Source organism: Equus przewalskii, chromosome 19 (assembly GCF_037783145.1).
Source record: "Equus przewalskii isolate Varuska chromosome 19, EquPr2, whole genome shotgun sequence".
NCBI lineage: Eukaryota > Metazoa > Chordata > Mammalia > Perissodactyla > Equidae > Equus > Equus przewalskii.
This window is the reverse complement of record NC_091849.1, coordinates 27,565,015-27,584,100: the sequence shown is the minus strand read 5'-3', so window position 1 is coordinate 27,584,100 and position 19,086 is coordinate 27,565,015. Positions and strand designations below refer to the sequence as shown.

The 19,086-nt window shown below is 43.9% G+C and overlaps 1 protein-coding gene across 2 annotated transcripts; it reads right to left on the bottom strand.

The window, feature by feature from the left end:
• Positions 1-781: 781 nt before the first annotated feature.
• PGBD1 (piggyBac transposable element derived 1) lies at positions 782-19,071 on the bottom strand. 2 transcript variants are annotated; one of them, XM_070585114.1, is made up of 7 exons: positions 16,112-19,071; positions 13,770-14,179; positions 12,405-12,561; positions 9,640-9,728; positions 7,949-8,078; positions 7,189-7,285; positions 782-2,639 (listed from the first exon to the last, which is right to left on the bottom strand). In XM_070585114.1, exons 2-7 carry the CDS (start codon positions 14,163-14,165, stop codon positions 1,085-1,087), a joined length of 2,424 nt encoding a protein of 807 aa, XP_070441215.1. In that variant the 5' UTR covers positions 14,166-14,179; positions 16,112-19,071; the 3' UTR covers positions 782-1,084. The 2 variants fall into 2 exon arrangements, with proteins under 2 accessions (XP_070441215.1, XP_070441216.1); XM_070585115.1 differs by lacking the exon at positions 16,112-19,071 and adding an exon at positions 15,756-16,085.
• Between the last annotated feature and the right edge of the window lie 15 nt (positions 19,072-19,086).

Here is a 19,086-nt window from a genome sequence, read left to right as displayed (position 1 = left end):
ACTCCATTACACAGGGCTTACACTTCCACCTCAGCACTCACATAACAGACACTCCTGTTGAAAGAATTCAAGCCTGACCACCTGGCTTCCAGCCAGGAATGGGACTGTAAATGTTAGATGTGAAAGGAATGCAAAGAGTTGTTGCGGCTGTGACCCACAGAAATGAGGTCAGGTCCATCTTCTCTTTACCCTCCAGACTAATTCACCAGTACTAGCCTTCAGCACTAAGCAGTCACAGTTCACATCGTTCACTTCTTTCAAGTATTCTCCCTTGGGTTATCTATCCTGGTGACTTTAGTCCTGGCCTTACTCATTTATCTCCTTAGTTGATTTCAACACAGGCTTTCTGTCAACTTAACTCTACTGCTATCCCCTCCTTTCTTCTCATGGTCATTCTATTGTTACTCGGATTTGTTTTATATTTCCTCAGTTTTCTTTACTCTTCTGGCTTCTGCTGCCGACTTCCACAGTCAGAGTAGGACACACCTTTCAATATTCAGAGGCACTGCTTCGCCCCCAGCTGTTCCTTCATGGCACTCTCCTCCTCCAACATCCCCGCCTGACCCTCCTCATCTACACACAGTCTGATCCAGATTTACACCAATGCTGAGGTCTTCAGCATCTTATTACCTATGTTATGTTTAGATCAGCCTTACCTCATGGGTTCTGTCTCAGTTTTCACCCAGGGATTCAGCGCCATTCTATGGTTACTATGACATTGCCTGCATTTTTAAAATGGCATGCTCCAGAGATAATTACCAAAAAAAAAAACAAAAACAAAAAAGAAAGAAGCAGAATTTCATTCTTTAAATGCACAAAATAATCAATTCAACAAATAAATGATTTCCCACGTCTAACACCAAAATTAGCCATAGTAAAAAGTAGCACCAGAGTTCAACACTTTTACAGATAATTTTTAACATTACTTGTTATAATAGTCTGTGAAACTCTATATAAATGTCTGATTTTTAAAAGTACTTAATTTCATTACATACGTCAGGTTTGCTTTGGGAGAGTACAAACTGAAGTGTAGCCGTGATTTTTCTGTCTTGTTATTGTCTGCATTGTGTCCGTTTTACCTGCCTTAATCTGACAGATTAGCATTGTGTTCCAAGTAGAAATGTGCAACGTATCTCCAAAAATCGAAGAGGTCTAGAGAGGCACCTGGGTTGCAGGCTCTGTGTAGCTGCCACGCATTATTCATGGCTACATCAATCATATAGCTCACCAAAATTGAGTACCATTTCTTGCTTCTTATTCTCACCTTATACTTGGAAATGATTTGATCCATTTTAGCTACACCTTCCCTGCATTCATCATACAATTTCACTATGGATGGCTGACTTATCTGAGGGCTCTCCTCATCATCAAGACAACTTATCTCATTGACTGGCTCTATGCCAACAGCGTTCGAGCACAGACTGATAATGCCATCACCATGCCAACGACACAGAATTATCTCATCATTTTCTTCCACTCGGAAATCAAAATACCCCTTCATCATTTTTTTCATATGTTCTGTATTCATAAGGGGACATTTTTCAGTCCTGTTCTCACGAATTGTTCCTGTTGCCCTTACCCCTTTCTTCTTCAAGGCTGACACCAATTTGACACTTGTAAAGAAGCTGTCAAAACACAGATGATAGGGGTACTGACCTCTCTCTAAAAGAACATCAGCAAAATTCATCACTAGATTTCCACCTAAACCAAGATCAAGATCCCTATCTGCCATCACAGTTGATTCTTCTTGATAGGGTTCAAACCAAACCACATAACCCTGTGTGGTTGTACCACACCAAATTTTATAGCCAATTCTAATAGGTTTCCCCTTCAAGAATTGGTCACTATCAAAGCATTCACACATTGTCTTATCAAAATAATAGTATTCTTCTAGAGGAGCATACAGGAGGAAGTTTTTATTCATTTGCTTTATGAGAGGCCTCAACTTTGTAAACTTATCTTTTTGGTCTAAGTGGCTATTATCTGCAAAATGCAGGCATGAGAAAATCAATTCAAATCTGTCCCTTCTAATTGCATCTCTAACCAGGTTCTGATCGGCATCAGAGATTTCCCAGTACATGCCCCTTCTGGGACGCCTCACAAACCCACTCAAAAGCAGGACACCAAACACACACCTCATTTCCTGAACTGTGACTTTCAAGTTGACATTTTTCTGAGAAGCATAATTATTGGTTTCATTGACAATCAAGTTGAATGTCTCATCATCAAAAAATAATTCAAAGAGCTCTACTGGGTTCAACTTTTCACTCTTGAGATTCAAAAGTCCAGAATCCAGTGCTGACCAGTTTGGAAAGTTGGGTTTAATGTCTCTTTTGGTCCAATTCTTCTCTGGGACACTGGATACCTTTAGCTTTTTTGGAGCAGGCTGGGTCTCAGGCTCATTGTCTTCTTCCACATCTGAGTCACCAGAAAATGCCAGGCCTTGGAGCAGTTCACTCACTCGAGCTTTGTCTTTTTTTCTCCCTTTTCGGGTAATGTCTCCTGCAGCATATTCCAAGGATGAGATGTGCATCCGGGCCCACAAGTCACCCGGGTGACGGTCCTTCAGGGTATTCAAATGTGCAACCGTCCTTTCAGTAGGGACGGGAGTACTACAAGGGACTTGGGATGTGCCATCTCTGGGAAAGGAAAAAGAACATATGCTATAAAAATCCTCAGTCTTATTTGCTACTATGTGAAAAATCCACTGAAACCTAAGTATTCTTTTGTGGGGATTACTTACTTCTTACTCCATGAGGAGAAGTGGCCAGACCTAACATTTCTGACCTCCCTCTACCTCTCACTCACTCATGCTTTAACTAATTGCTGAATCTTGGAGAAGGAACTGGGCTGTCCTCTTTAGGGGCAAGTGGCAGGCGTTCCACGCTCCTGTTTGCCCCAGGTTGTATTGGGCAGGCCCACGCAGTGGGAGCTCTGCTACACTCCTCCTCTGCCACTCTGCCTGTTTAGCTCTGCCTCTGAGCTGCTTTATCAGTCCAGCTTCTGTCAAGAATAATGCTGAGGTTCCCAGAACCATCCGTCTTACTCCTGTGTCTCTCTCAATTGGTTCTGAACTTGGACACGGAAGGGGGTTATGATTTACTAGCCCCAATCACCTCTCACAGAATTCCTGAACATGAAAGGATTTAGCATCTTCTAGTTGTACATTCTTATCTAGTGGACACACCGCTCTGGGGAGAAACAAACTTACTGCTTTTGATCTGATTTTTATGGGGTTTACAAGGAAGAAGCTAAAGTTACTAAAATGAAAAGTATTATTTTACACAAACTTCTTTTTTAATTGTAGAAATTTGCATTCCATTTACTAATGTCCTATTGGCAAATAGTCTAGTTTTAGATGACACGGGGAAAAAGCAGTGAAGAGTATGTTTTCATATAATTTACACTACGTATATTTATTTACTTAAAGCATTTATCAACGTGGGTGTCTTCCATATCCACCCGTAGGACCCATTCAACACATCCATCTTAGAGTTCCCTGACATCCTCCACTTCAGGGACCCTCCCTGAGTCCCATCAATATCTGAATCTTTCCACTGCTGAAATCTAAACTCCAAGAGCTCACTCCCTCTCCCCAGTGTCTTTTCTCTCCAGCCTCCTCACGCCGTTGTCCCATGATGCCTGTTGTTCCGTCTCACTCTGACTCCTCCATTCCCTCCTGTTTCCGCCTCCCTTCCTATTCAGTCTAGACTCCATGATCCATCACCTTAGCCCCTCTCTTGCCAGACAGTCCATCACCCCACCGCAGTGTCCTTCTGTAGCACTGGACCAGCAAAACTTCAGCACTGGATCAAACCCATTATTGCTCTTCTCTGTTCCTCACTCAGGAGTGAGCAGTGCCAGAGGTAGACTGACTCTGCTAAAAATGAAAGGTTCCAAATTCAGCTAGTTACTCAATACTGCCCAGAAATCCTTCTCATTTCCTCTCGTCCCTTTTTTCCCAGTTCCCCATACCAAGTATTTCAAATCATCATCACTCTTCCCAAATCTTCAGCCCAGTTCTTGGTATCTCCAAATATCACCTTTTTTCCTACTTCAAAGAGGACCGAGAACTTTTCAAGCAGAAACTCGCTCTTTGAAACAGTCTCCTTCCCTGGCTCCTGTGACTCCTCTCTTCTAATTCTCTAATCCTCTCTAGGCATTTGCATATTCTATTTCTCTGCCTCTCTCCTTTCTATCTCCTCTTTATCTAGCAAATTGCTGCTTACTCACTAAGTCTTGTTTCAGATGTCCTCTCTTCCAGGATGCCTTCTCTAATATTCCAAACTTCAATTGGGTGCCTCTCCTGCACACTCTGTCACAGCTACAGGGCACTTCATTACATTGCATGGTAGTTTCGGGTTTCCCCAACTGCTATACCCCCACGTGACTTATTGAGGGTAGGGTGTCTGTGTAATATATGACTCTCTATAGGAGTGATGAAATGCTTGCTGAATGAGTGGAAAAAAGGAAGAATAATATGAAATGAAACGAAAGTTGGAAACTTCTAAAGGTATGCCTGGAAAACATAATCAACACAACTATCTCTTGGCCTTTCTTCTCTTATCAGTTCATCATTTGATTCCCCAAACCCAATTCTTGGTCCTTAATTCTGTCTAGTTCATTTTAGCCTGTGACATCCTGAGAAAGTTTCAAATTCCTAATAATCTGCTCCATGACAGTGGCAGGCCATTACTTTTCTGCCAACATTGCTTGCCTTCTTCCTTTTAAGTAGTCAGAAACCCGATTCTGTTTGTGGCAGTGATGTGTCCAGATCCAGGCCATGAGTTGGTCTAAGCCAGTGACGATAATTCCATTCCCCTTTTCTAGAAACTCTATGCTCTAGCCTCTCTTGCAGCCAGAGATGGTCATGTGACTCAGTTTCAGCCAGTGAGAAATAAGGGGAAGACTGTTGGGACTTCTGGGAAGGCATCTGCTTTCTTGATAAGAGGAACAGATAAGGGTAGAGGTGCCTTCTACCTGCTTTCTGCTTTAAACAGCACAGTACTTGGAGCTGCAGGAGCCATCTTGTGGTCATAGGTCGATAAACCAACACACTCAGGATGGTGAAACAAGAGTTACTAAGAGCCTGGACCCTTGAATACGAAAAACGAATAATGCCAAATGTTGTAGGAGATGTAGAGATAAATGAACCCTCATCTACTGATCTGGGAGTGTAGATGGTGCATTCTTTCTAGAAGTCAATTTAGCAGTACCAAATTAAATTTAGTAAAAACACATCCTATGGCTCAGCAATTCTGTTCCTCGGTATTTATCCCAAAGAAATTCTCACAGGAAGCATGTTTGAGGATGTTCACTGTAGCACTGTTTTTACTGGTGGGGAGTTGGAGGCCATCTGGGTGACCATCTCTGGGGGAGCTGATAGGCAAACCATGATAGATGCACACTACAGAAGACTATGCAGCAGTGATAAGTAAAGGAATCAACGTACACACGGAAATACAGTCAGGTCTTAAAATGTTAATACTAAGTGATAAAACAAGAACCAGAACAGTATGATTGATAATGCTATTTAAATAATTTAAAACACATGCACATAAAACCAAAGTGCATATTTTACACGAACACATATCAATAATGGATATGCATTAAGCCCAATATGGTGAGAGAAGTAAACAGAGTAATGGCAAGAAGAGGTAAGGAAATGAGTGTGTGTGTGTCTGTGTGTACGTGTGTGTGGCTGGGCAGAGGAGTAAAGGCACAGTGAGTCCTGGTTTCAGTTACCTGAGGCTAAATGTACCCAACAGGCACAACGGCAGGTTCCCACTCTGCAGTTATAACTCTAAGTAAGCTAAGGCACAGAACATTGTTTCTCTTCCTTTAGTGGAGCTGGGCTCAGACCTCATGAGCTTTAGGAAAAATTTCACTGCTCTTCTTAAGCTTCAAAGCATTTCTGTTTTAACTGAGATTTAGCTCCCTGTTTCCCTAAGATGAACCAGTGTCAATAAGGAGAATCCCCACCCCCCGCCCTGCTCTCCAGCCTAATCATCCTACACTGTTTCCTTTCTGCTCTTTTCTCAAGTCTCTCAGGAGTTCATGGCCTCACCAGAAGCCAACCCTCTGCTTGTGATGTGGTCCCTCCCTTTCTGCTTTAGGAGTGTCTATGCTACACATTCATTCACTCCCACAACCAACATTTATTAATCATCTACTATTGTCTTTTATTTCTCCTTGTTTATCAGCTACTTTCCTTTTGATTCTTGGTCATGACTATTTTTATGGAGATTAAAAATATCCTACTTGTCCTCCCTAAGTCCTCTTCCAGCTCTGACATTGCTTTCTTAACCATCATGGCAGCCTTACCTGCAGGCTTCATGCTCTTGTCTAACTTCTCTGCCTTCTCTATCTTCTTCTGCCTTTTCTGGCTTCTCTGTCTATAGCTCCACCAAATCATAAGGGAGCCTGGGGTGGACTGAGCAGGCAGCATAGACTGAGTCAGAACAGGATTCTGGGAGGCAACAGTGCACCAACTGAAGGTTTTGCATAATGACTGTATATTGACAGGTCACCTTCTTGGCATGGGGCCTCCTATGATCACAGAAGTGAGAGTGGCACTATTCCTGTATTATTCCTGGGAAGCAGACTTTTGACAACTGGTTTCTCTGGTTCCATTCCAGTTTCTTCTTCTTCTTTTATTTTTTTTTAAAGACTTTATTTTTTCCCTTTTTCTTCCCAAGGCCCCCCCGTACATAGTTGTATATTCTTCGTTGTGGGTCCTTCTAGTTGTGGCATGTGGGACGCTGCCTCAGCGTGGTTTGATGAGCAGTGCCATGTCCGCCCAGGATTCGAACCAATGAAACACTGGGCCGCCTGCAGCGGAGCGCGTGAACTTAACCACTCGGCCACGGGGCCAGCCCCTTCTTCTTTTATTTTAAAGATTGGCACCCGAGCTAAAATCTGTTGCCAATCTTTCTTTCTTCTCCTCTTCTTCCCAAAGCCCCCAGTAAGTAGTTGTAGTACATATTCTAGCTGTAGGACCTTCCGGCTCCGACGCTGCCTCAGCATGGCTTGATGAACAGTGCTAGGTCTGTGCCCAGGATCCGAACTGGCGAAACCCCAGGCCGCCAAAGTGGAGCATGCAAACTTAACCACTCTGCCATAGGGCCGCCCCCCCAATTTCTTCTTACGTCTGCAGGATTTGTTCCCCTGAGAACCATGGAGACTCACCTATTGGGTATTCCTGAGGCCTCAGCACCTTGTTCCATTTCCTCAGAAGTTTCTTGCTTTGCACTGAACAATCCATCTTCAGTTACAACTTCTTCAGCTAAAATGATAAATTAGTAATTTAAATGTCATCTGTTGCCTGAATTTCGGAAAAACAATCTTCAGGGTTGGGAATAGAATGTTCCAAATTAAAACAAACAAACACAAATCAACAGGTGTCCCAGGAGTGCAATCAAACACAATGTGGCACAGTACGGGAAGATAATGAGAAAGGTCAGTTAGCTGGGGGAGGATCTAACAGGGCAAAGCACGTTGAAAGAAAATTACACATGGACAGGAGTGTTCTCAGAGAGTGGAGAGCTTCCTCTGAGGTAAACAAGGGATCGGGCAGAGGAGTTTGAGGGGCTTCCGGGTATAAAAGAATGCCTGAAAATGACAAATTACATGGGACCCTTCACAGGGAAGAAAAACGGGAGCAGAGAAGGAGTTGTTGAGGGAATTACGGAATACAGAGGGATGATCAGAGAACAATCAATAAGCTGAGTGATTAACAAGAGAAGAAGATAATGTGACTGGGAGAGATGCAAAATGACAGGGGCTGAGGAAGTGCAGAGGCATAGGCCAGAAATAATAAAATAATAAAAGACCGGACAGAGAAGACCTTCCCAGAAGGGGAAGGGAGGGTGAAGCTGACGGAAATTTCAGGGTTAATGATGGGAAAAGGAGAGCACAGACAGGGGACCAGCCAGAGGCCTGTCCTTACTCATCAGACTGAGGTTTGTAATCTTCTCCTGAGCTAAGTTCCCACAGAGGTTCCTCTGAGCCAGACTCAGATGTGGCCGTTCCTCTGGGACAAGGGCCTGGGTTTCTTCCTCCTCAGTCTTTACTGATACCTAAAACAGCAAAAAATGGCCTCTTAGTCTTTGCTGTGGTAAGGGGTAACTGGTAAGGGGCCCAGTTGTGAAGGGTATTGAATACCACACTGGTATTCACTGGTAGACCAGTGGTACCAACCCCGCAGCAGGGCCACGTTCTCTGAAGGCCTAGGGGAGGACTGTCCTTGCCTCCTCCTAGCTTCTGATGGTTGTCAGCAATCCTTAGTGTTCCGTGGAGTGGAGATGCATCACTCCAACCTCTGCCTTGGAAATCACACGGCATTCTTCCTGTGTGTCTCTCTGTCTTTACATAACCTTCTTAAAAGGACATGATCACTGGATTTAGGGCCCACCCTAATCCAGTGCGACCTCATCTTAACTTGATTACTTCTACAGAGAATTTATTCCCAAATCAGATCACATTCATAGGTACCTGGGGTTAGGACTTCAACATATCTTCGTGGGCGGGGGGGAGGGGCGGCACACAATTCAACCCACAACAACATCTTAGCCCTACGTTAGTTAAGGTCATTTCCCTCTGTCTCTGTCCGGTCTTTTATTATTTAACTCCACACTAGTTTTCATTCTGCTGTCTACCCACACCTCTGCTCTTTCATTTTCCCAGATTTCTGATCATCTTATTCTTCCACAATTCAAACTTGCTGATTATACATCAGTACAAACATTTAAATTATTTTGTTATTTCTTCTGGTGCAATCATGTCCAAACATTTCCATTTTGAAATACGTACTACTCTTTTAATAAGTTAATTTTTCTTTGTTTCTCCATTATATTACATTTTAGACAATTATATTGATTTAAAAAATCTGTACAGATAAGTTTTATTTTCTATATATTTCTTTTCAGGGAGGTAGAACATTTGTCATGAACAGGGGGCACTGGGTCTGCTAGGATTAAGAACCAATTAGAAGCCACAGAAAAGGACTGAGAGTGGAGAGGACTCCACGAAGACACTGTCTTGAGAAAACAGATTTAGCCGCAGCAGACTTAAATGGGAGACAATTTTTTTAAAGCTATATGACTAAGAAAATGATCGAACCACTGGGACAATGAGGAAAAAACAGGAGCCCATTTTGCGAAGATGTGAAGATGTGATGTCTTGGATACACAGAATTTCCGTTATCATCACCAAATGTTAACCGGATATGTGCAAAATTTCCACGGAGAATATAAGAGTGTGAGGGAGACTTCTGGTTCTCGGGCTGGGGAGAGAAACTAGAGACCTCCCCAAAGATAAACATCAGTGACTAAGCATCAACGAGTGGAGGCACTTTCTGAAAACAGGAGCTTCACTCTGCCCCTCACTCCCATACCCTGAGATGTGGACGTGCCCCCTAAACACGGCACGGAAGGAGGCAATAGTGGTGATCAACACGAGCTCCTTGGATGAGCCATACATGGTCTGTGATATTCTGAGACAAGGTGAAGACAGACGGACTGTGCCATCTGCAAGGCTCCCAGGGGTGAGGAGTGTGAGCCAAGAGAAGGGCAGGGAATAGGTGGCCAGGGAGAAGGACGGCAGCTACGAAGCCCCCATAAGCCTGGGCACCCTGCTCACCTGGGACCTGGCTAAGTGGATCTCAGCTACAGCTGCCTTGTCTCTGGGATTTTCTTCCTGGAGTGGGGCTGGTCCCTGGGGAGCAGGCCCTGTGAACGGAAGAGACCAGAGTCCTGAGTGAGACATGACAGCCTGAAGGAGTGCCCTTTGTGGGGGCCCAGCCCCTAAATCTTCAAATGCTTGTTAAAAATCCAAGAACTAAGTCTAACATAGAGCATCACACCTGTTTTCATTCTCTTAGGAATTCTACAATTCTAAAACTTAGGGTCCCCCTCCCACAAAATTCAGTGGTTGCTCTACAGTGATGCACCTTCACATGCACAAAGAAAAACTAAAATCATAGATGAAAATAAAGAGAGGAAAGGAATAAGTTGGTGGTAAAGGAAAGAGTAAGCAGAGAACACAGATGAAAGAAAAGAAATGTGGAACAGAAAGACAAGACAAAAAGGAAACAGAAAAGCAGAAAAGATGAAAGAGAGGAAATAAAATATAAAAAAAATTTTAAAAGTTGATAAAAGGGGAGGCTATATGTTGGAGCAGGGGGTATACGGGAAATCTGTGCAGCTTCCTTTTGATTTTGCTGTGAACCTAAAATTGCTTTAAAAAAATAAAGTCACACATACACACATAAATAGAAGAGATGCTGGCCATGAGCTGGAAGAACGTTTTGAGAATCTGCCTTGTTAGAAGTGGCTGATCCCAAAGGAACCACCAATAATTGAAACAGTGACCATGAGTGCATAGTGCCAGGCACTGCACTGTGACTTAAAAAGATTAGTTTCCAATCCTCACAATAATCCTAAGAGTCCAAATTATCGTCTCTATTTCTCCTAGGCAGAATCAGAGAGATCAGAGGTAAGCGCAAAGCATGCAGAAGTCAAATATATTTGTTGACTGACTAAGTGAATGACCTGTTAAATAATTTGCTCCAGGTCACATGGTTGGCAGGTGACAGAGCTGGGATTCAAACCTCTAGAAGTCCTCCCTCTTTGCTATAACTTTTCTTTCTGGATTCTCTTCCTCCTGTCTTAGAGCTTGGGGAGGTAATTCCTCAGTTGCAGGATGCTAGGAATAGGGGGATGACACGTACTGCAAAGTGGCTCTTCCATGCCCCCACTTCACACCACCTTTAGGCCATGATGCTCCCTGGTTTTCACCGTGAAGGACAATCCTGAGATCTGGGCTGCAGTAGGGACCACACCACAAAGGCAGGCACGTTCCCACAGGCTCAGCTCTGGCCTATTCAGTTTGGAAAGTAAAGAATTTCAGTTTCAGTAGAAGCTGAGAGCCGAGGCCCAAGCCTACTGGCCTCTGGCAGAGCATTGGCCTGCTCTTGAGATACACAGAATGAAGGCAGGGATCACACCAGTCAGACGCCAAAATATCGTATCACAAAGTGAAACACTCATGCCACCATCTTCTCCTAAAATTGCTCTAATGCCCAAGCACCTAAAATTCAAGACATAAAAAATAGCATTCCTTGGATAATGGAAAGGGCAATTTTGCAAACCACTTTGAGCTAAGGGGCACCAGGAATACTACAAAATCAGAGCAAGAACTTACATGTCTGATGAGGCTCTGTGGTCAGACATGTTTCATTTGTCAATTTCTGTATTTAAGGTTTGAGGAAAAGAGCTGTGTCTTCAGAAATTCTCAGAGGAGCCAGAGTTCCCTCTTTTAACTGTCTGACCAGAGTTTGGGGGTAGGGGAGGGAAAGATGGGACTTTCTGGAAGAGATAGCTCTGAAATATCTGACTACCAGGAGAGAGTTGCCTGACAATGAGGCCACAGACAGAGCTGACAGGCAGAGAACATGACATGAGCAGGAAAAGAATTAAAGGCCAGAAAGCAGTCATATGTGACACCTGAAGGAAGGAGGAGAAGACTCAGCAGGTGCCATAACAGTCACCAGCATCAAACATTAACTGAGCATCAACTATACGTACAACAAGGTACTTGGCACAAAGCAGAGAGGTACAAGTTAGGGTTTTTGTTCTCAAGGGGTCTACAGATTGGCCGGGGAAATAGAAGGCAGTCATAAAGTGGATTTGATGTCAAAAGAACTGGGTTACAGTTCCAGTTGTGTGACCGTGGGCCTGTCACAGTTTTGCTAAGCCTCCAATTCCTTATCTATACCATGGGGAGAACAAAGCCCACTTTACAGGGTTAATGAAGATGAATGAGATAATGAACACAAAGGCCCTCTGTAAACCGCAAGACCCCACACGAGGTAACGTATTATTATTTTTCAAGATAGGCAACAATACAAGGAGCCAAAATTACTGAATGAAGAGCACAAGTGATAATTCCAACCCAAAATACAACACAGAACATAGCACCACTTTTCTTTGCTCCAGGCACAATGGGTCACTGTAGAATCTTTTTGTTGCTGTTGTTTCATATCTAGAGGGAATAAAGCTTGCTAGCTAGCAAGACAGCTTCGCACCCGATTCACTTTTCCTACCTGACCTCCATGAAATGCATAGATGCCAAACCCAACAGCTTAACAAGCACAGTGTAAAGCAGCTCTGCATAACTATAATAGTAAGGTCCTTCCTAACTATTAACTATTGAGGGTGTTGGACAATAAGATCTTAGAATTCTAACATTTTACAATTTCAAATGTTTTAAAAAGCTTGCTTAGGTACAGGGTTAAACAAAAACAAAACTTGAGGATACAGATAAACAAACTTTTACTAAGAAGACCATGCACCTGTCAGTGGCCTGCTCCCAGCATCCTCACTAAACTCAGTTCTGGCACTCACCACTCACTTCTTGGGGGTTCTCTTGGGGGAGCTCTGGAGGTTCACACTTCAGGGTGGTTACCCCAGGCAGGAACTGGACGCTCTGATACTCCAAAGAAGCTCCTTGATACTCTGTCACCAGTAGGTGCATGTCCCGTCCCTGAGTGTAGACAGGGGCCTGAGGACAAAAGATTCACCTTGAAAAGGCATCCTGGTAGGAACTGGACTAAACAGCAGTTAGGGACATCCTCAAGGGAACACTGGACAAGCCCCATTCGACCCTTTAAAGAAGCAGTGGGTAAGACAAAGTAGCAAGACAGAGACATTCACTCATTCAGCAAATATGGACCGCAGGCCTACTGAGAGCCAGGCTCTGTTCTACATGCTGGGAACACAGTGGCAAAGAAGAGGGACAAGGCAAGCAAAGCATCTCTGCCCAGAAAAACAAAAGAAAAAACCCAGATGGATGCTGAAACTAGTGGGTGGAAATTTAATAAGAAATAGGATATGTACATTGTCTGAAAATGTCTCCCACAGATTAATTACTACAAGGGAGAAAACGGTAACTGTGTAGTGGAGAAATCTGACAGATACCACCTTAACTTCATCAGTAATGGGACAACCCATGACCGTGTGCCTCCTGATACAAGGCACTGAGAAGAACACAACATTATACGTGTGGTATTATAGCCAAAATGCACAACATTGATTTATCATGAGAAAATATAAGACAAACCCAAATTGAGGGGCATTCTATATAATAACTGGCCTGTACTCTTTAAAAATATCGATGTCATGACAGACAAAGGAATACTGAACTGTCCCACATTCAGGGAGACTAAGAGACACAGCAACTAAATGCAACATGTGATGCTGGATTGTATCCTGAATCGGGGGAAAATCGCCATGAAGAACACTGCTGGGATAATATGGTAAAATTTGAACCAGAATTACTTTTTGGAGGATAGTATCATAAGAATTTTAATTTCTCCAAACTTGATAACTATATTCTGGTTACACAAGAGAATGTCCTTGTTCTTCAGAAATACACACTGATGTGCTTAGAGGTAAAGGGGCATGATATGCACACTAACTCCCAAATAGTTCAAGAAAAAAATGTGTGTGTGTGTGGGTATGCACACACGTGCATATACGTTTGCACACATAGAGAGAAAGCAAGAGGGGGAGCGCTCACTCACACAAGAGTGGGACACAGCATGAAACAAATGTGAACAACTAGTGAATTTGGGTGAAGCGTATACAGTTCTCTGTACTATTCTCCCAATACTAAATAATTATAGACTATTTCAAAATAAAAAGTTAAAAATTAACAGACAAATGTTGTCCATTTCTTCTCCCACACCACCTCACACATTCTCTTCCTACCTGCTCTCCTGTGTCTCCTGCATCTGTCTCTAGATTCTCCAGCGCTGTCACCACCTCCTCCCCATTCTCCAGAGGACATGCCTGCACACAGGCCTGGAGATCCTCGGGCAGGATGGTCAGGAACTGCTCCAACACCAGCAGCTCCAGGATCTGCTCCTTGGTGCGTGTTTCCGGCCTCAGCCACTGATGGCAAAGTTCTCGGAGCTGGGCCAGAGCCTCCCGGGGCCCGGTTACCTCCTGGTAGCAGAGCTGCCGGAAGCGCAGGCGGCAAAGCTCCTGAGTGTGGGAGCTACGTTCCCTTGAGCTGGACATCTGCTCCCATGTGGCATCTTCCTCCTTCATTGTCACAAAGCTGTCTCCATTTTTAGGAGCAGGGCCCGGGAAAGCTTCATCCATCTTGGGCTTAAAAGCTACGAAAAGGTTCACTTAGCTAGTGTCTATGCTTCAGAAACACTTTTCAAAATGTACATCTGAGGTCTAAGCATTGATCAGTAACTTTAAAATTACAAGAGCTTCAAGCTTTATGTAACATATTTATAATTTTGTCCCCAGTGTAAGTCATGCTCAAAATCTGAGTCTGCTTGCCTATATTATCAGTGAAATTAGCCAGAAGTATACCTTGAACCCTAAAGAGGTTGAGCCAGAGGTAAGAGATGTAAGGTGAGGGAAATGAGGGAAGAAGGGTCAACAACAAGAATGCTTGAGCAGCTTAAACTTTAGCTGGGAAGAAGGGACAATTTTACTCATGCAGGAGCCAGATGGCTGCCTTCATGGACAGATTAATACACTCTCATCTCAAAGGTCATCTATCTCTGGGTATTTCTTACAGAATATTCCACCTTAAACGTAGGTGAGATAGACTATTTCCAAAGTCTCGCACCCCCTAAAACCTTTTGTGATGACATTTTGCCCCTCTTCTCCTCAAGAAGTGGAGTCTATTTTTCCTTCCCTTGAATCTGTGCTGGCCGATGACTTGCTCTGACCAATAGAATATGGCAGAAATGACACTGTAAGAGGAAGTGCTCTTGTGCCTCTTGGCACACTACCACAGGACTGCCATGCTGTGAGGAAGCCCAAGCTAGCCATGCAGAAAAGTCACGTGGATGAGAACCAAGGTACCCCAGAGAAAGCCCACATGGGCCTTGTCCCCAGCTGATTCACCAGCTGAAAGCAACCAAATGAGTAACCCCAGCATTGCCCATCAACCCACAGAATCATGAGAAATAATAAGCTGAGGTTGTTTTAAGCCACTAAGTTTGGGGTTTTAATTAACTTATATTTTTATGTAACCATACATAACTGAAACAGTAGACATCCTTTAGGTTCTTTTCCCTTTCTCTCCTCACTTTCTCCTTCTGTGATCTCTTTAATCACAATTTCAATATATCTTTATTCCAAGAACACTAAAATCTCTGGCTCTGACTTGCTTTTCACATTCCAGACTGACATCTTAAAATGCCAGCAGGATGCCTTCAGTTTTGGTCCTCTCCTGCACCATAGTTTCAACACATCTCAAACTGAAATCAGAGTCCCCTCAAAGCTGCACTCACTCTAGATTTCTCCATCTCTACTGGCATCACCACCGTCTTCCATGCATTCAGGCTTAAAACCAGTCCCTACATATAATCACTCAAGCCAGTCAATTCTTCTTCCAAAATGCCTCTTGCAGCCATTCCTTCCATTTTATTCCCTTATTACCATTTACATTCACTATTACAATAATATTCTGTGTGGTATTCCTGCCCCACCACACACTCTATCATCACTGGATTGATATTTCCTAAAGCACAATTTGGACCATATTCAACACATCTCCCCTCCCCCCAAAAAAGTGGGTTTCAATTGCTTAATGAACTAAATTCAAACTCCCCAGAATCTGATCTTTACTGAGTTTTACTGGCTTTTTTGTCACTCGATAAACATTTACTGAGCACATCATTACTTTCCAGGCATAACGCTAAGCCAGAAATAAAAGACAGTCCCTACCTCCAAGAAAGCCATGGTCGTCCCAAATTCCTCATGTCACTGCCATGCTGACCACTCAAATCTTTTCCACCCACCTTGTACTTTATGGCCAGGATCGCCCTTCTAACAGGGTAAATTCCCAAGGCCAAGCGCAAACGCCACACCCAAACCTAATGAACAAACGGAGAAAACGCTTCTGTCCTCTAAACCACTCAGGTGGAGGCGGGGTGTTCCCAAGGAAAAGCGAGGCCACACCTGCCTCAGCCACCGCCCTCCCTCTCCGTCTCTATTACAGACCACACCCCCGATCGCCACCATCCCTGCTCCCTGAGGACAGGGGTTTATCTTTGCATAACCTCAGCGAGCCCGGCACGTACCTGGTATTCAACAGATACTGGTGGACTTCTGGATGACCGCACGGAGATGTACACGAGATGCCAGTAGCCAAGACACTGTGGCGGGCCCAGAAGGTATCTTACCGAGATGGCACTCAGCACCTAGCGCTCGGCATACAGTGGGCACTCAGTAAGTGCGTGTCTAATTGCTGGTTAATGGACCAAAAGTTCAAGGAACGTGCACAACAAAGACGTGGCCGACCTCGTGAAAGGCTCGCACGCGAGCGCGGAGGCCGGGCTCTCCACAGTCGGGAGGCGCCCGCCAGCCTCCGCAGAGCCCGGGGCGCGGCGCCGCACGGGGCCACCGGACTCGCCCGCGCTCCCCGCAGCCGGGGCTGGCGGAGGGAGGGGGCGGGGGCCGAGGGCTTCTCCTCCCGCCCGCAGCCGAGTCCCGGCGTCCGGCCGTGCCGTGCCTCTCTAGGAACGCGGCCGCGCGTCTCTCTGGTGCCCCGGGCGGACCCCTGCCGCCACCCCTCCTGACTCAGGACTCTCAGCCGCCAGACCCCAGGCCCATCCGGACGACCCAAGCACGCCCTTCAACTATGGAAGTCATTTCAATTAAAAAACACCAAGACGGTAAAGGCAAAACTGAGACTCTGTCTTTCGGGTCCTCACATGCTGCTGGGGGAGACCGATGAATAATTACAATACAGCAAGCAGCACAAATTAATTTTCAAAATTTAAATATAGATTATATATGCACAATAAAAACTCAAATTGCATGGAGACCATAAAATGAAAAGTGTCCCACTCTCCAGGTTTAACCATTGTTAATATTTTGTGTATATCTTCCCGGGACACTACCAGCCAAATAGTAGCACTCAATAACCATTTGTTTAGGGAATAAATATGCATCTATATATCTTAAAACACTTATGGGATCACAATATAATTTTGCACCTTAGCTTTTTCAGTTAGGATAGCTTGGATAGCTTTCCATACCAGTTTATTTTTTTAAAGGCTAAATAGTATTCCATTGTATGGGAATACCATAATTTACTTAATTATCCCTATTGCTATTTTTTTTTCTTTGTAAGTAATGCTACAGAGAACACCGTGGAATACCTTTACATGCTTTTATATTTCTGGGGTAAATACTACACGTTGGAATTGACTTGTCAAAGGACATGTGCATTTAAAATTTTGATATACAGCTCTCCTATTAATTTTTAAGGGTACTGCTGTTGAGTAAAAGGAGAATTTAATAGAAAAATTCAGCGAAGATGAACATCGCTGTTCACAAAATCAGAATTATAAACGACCAATTAACACGTGAAAAGATGTTCAACTTTGATAGTAAAAATATTCTTTAAAAAACGCTTTAAAAAGCAGACCCATTTTGTATACACCAGGTTGTCAAATACTCAAAAGACTAATTCCCAGGGTTGATGGGTGTGGACAAATGGGCATTTTCACAGACTGCTAACAGGATGTACAGGTTAGTATAAGCTTTCTGGAGGGCATCTGGCAAATGCATTGACAGCCTTAGAAAAACATGCCTACCCCTTGTCTCATCGATTCTGGTTACAGGAATTAAATGAAGGAAAATACTTCTACAAGTGAGCAAAGTTGTTTGTACAAGGATGTTCACTGAAATATTGTTCATGGTGACAGAAGTCTAGATCACCTAAATGACTAACAATGGGGACATATACCACAGATAATATTGTGAACTCATATTGGAAATTACCGTCCATGAAGACTTTTAATGATCTGGGTGTCTTAATCAGGAATTTTTTTATTTGTTGGCAAGGTTCAGGAACCTGTCAAATTAACTTAAAAGAGACCTTTATTGGAAGGAAACAAGGGTATACCATGGACTCGCAAGACCAGCGTGTAGATGGACTGCAGAAGCTGAGGGCTGAGGTTACTTCTCAGTCTGGCCTTCGTGGGATCCCAGCTTCAGGAGATGGCTTTATTGTTTTGTTTCTTGCTGCCAGCCCAGCGAGACTAAAATAGAGTTGGTCTCTATTTGATTTTTATGTGATCACAAAAATGGTTCCAGCTCTCTATTTCTTTCTGGTTCAAATGCCTAATAGAAACCAACCAGAATCTGTGATTCAGTGTCAAATTCCTAGGTATCTAAATGACCAAGCCTGGCTTCGGGGTCCCCTCCTGGTCCAATCCTCATTGGTCAGAGAAGGGTCCCATGGCAGGGTGTCCACGCAGGATTATGGGAGGTCTGGACTAGAATGGAGTGGGTCTGAACCCAGGTCACCAAAGCAGAGCGTGCCAAACTTAACCACTAGGCCAGGGGGCAGCCCCTCCTTGTCATTGCTTTTTAAGAGAATAATAGATATTCTATGCTTTTTCCTTCTCAAACTGAACAGAATCAAACAGACAAATTATGACATGGAGCTAAATGTTTAGGTACTGACCTCAACACAGCCCTCAAAATACTTGAAAATCCCTGATATTAGTTTAATTTTACACATAAAGACAGAAAATAAGATTCGTAGCTTTATGGGTCACTAAGCAATGGAACATGACTGACTTTCCACAAAATTCTTTAGTGTCTCAAAAAGGTACAGCTTCTCCTACAGATTTGGTCATCCTCCAGGAAACGGTATTAACTGTGGCTTCTGGTCAGCTTGCAGCCAGTCAGATCAGAGTGGGAAGGAAGAGCAAGTGGGTCAAAGACTGCTAAATGCCTATTCCAGCATTCATTCTTCCCTTTATTTCTTAGTCACAGAAGCCTAATTTTCAGCTGGGAGCTCTGACCCCAGAATAAGCCACACTTTCCAGCCTCCCTTTCCTAAGTTTTGGCCTATGACATATGTGCTGAAGTGATTTATGGGAGGGCTGCTCAAAGGGTGCTGACTGAACTGGGAGGAGCCTCTTTTTGTCCTTCTGCCTTTTGTCCACATTTTGCATGTAATGGCTGGGGCTTCAGCAGCCATTGAGGATCATATGATGACCTTAAGGACTGATGGCACACACTAGGATGGTCGAGCAGA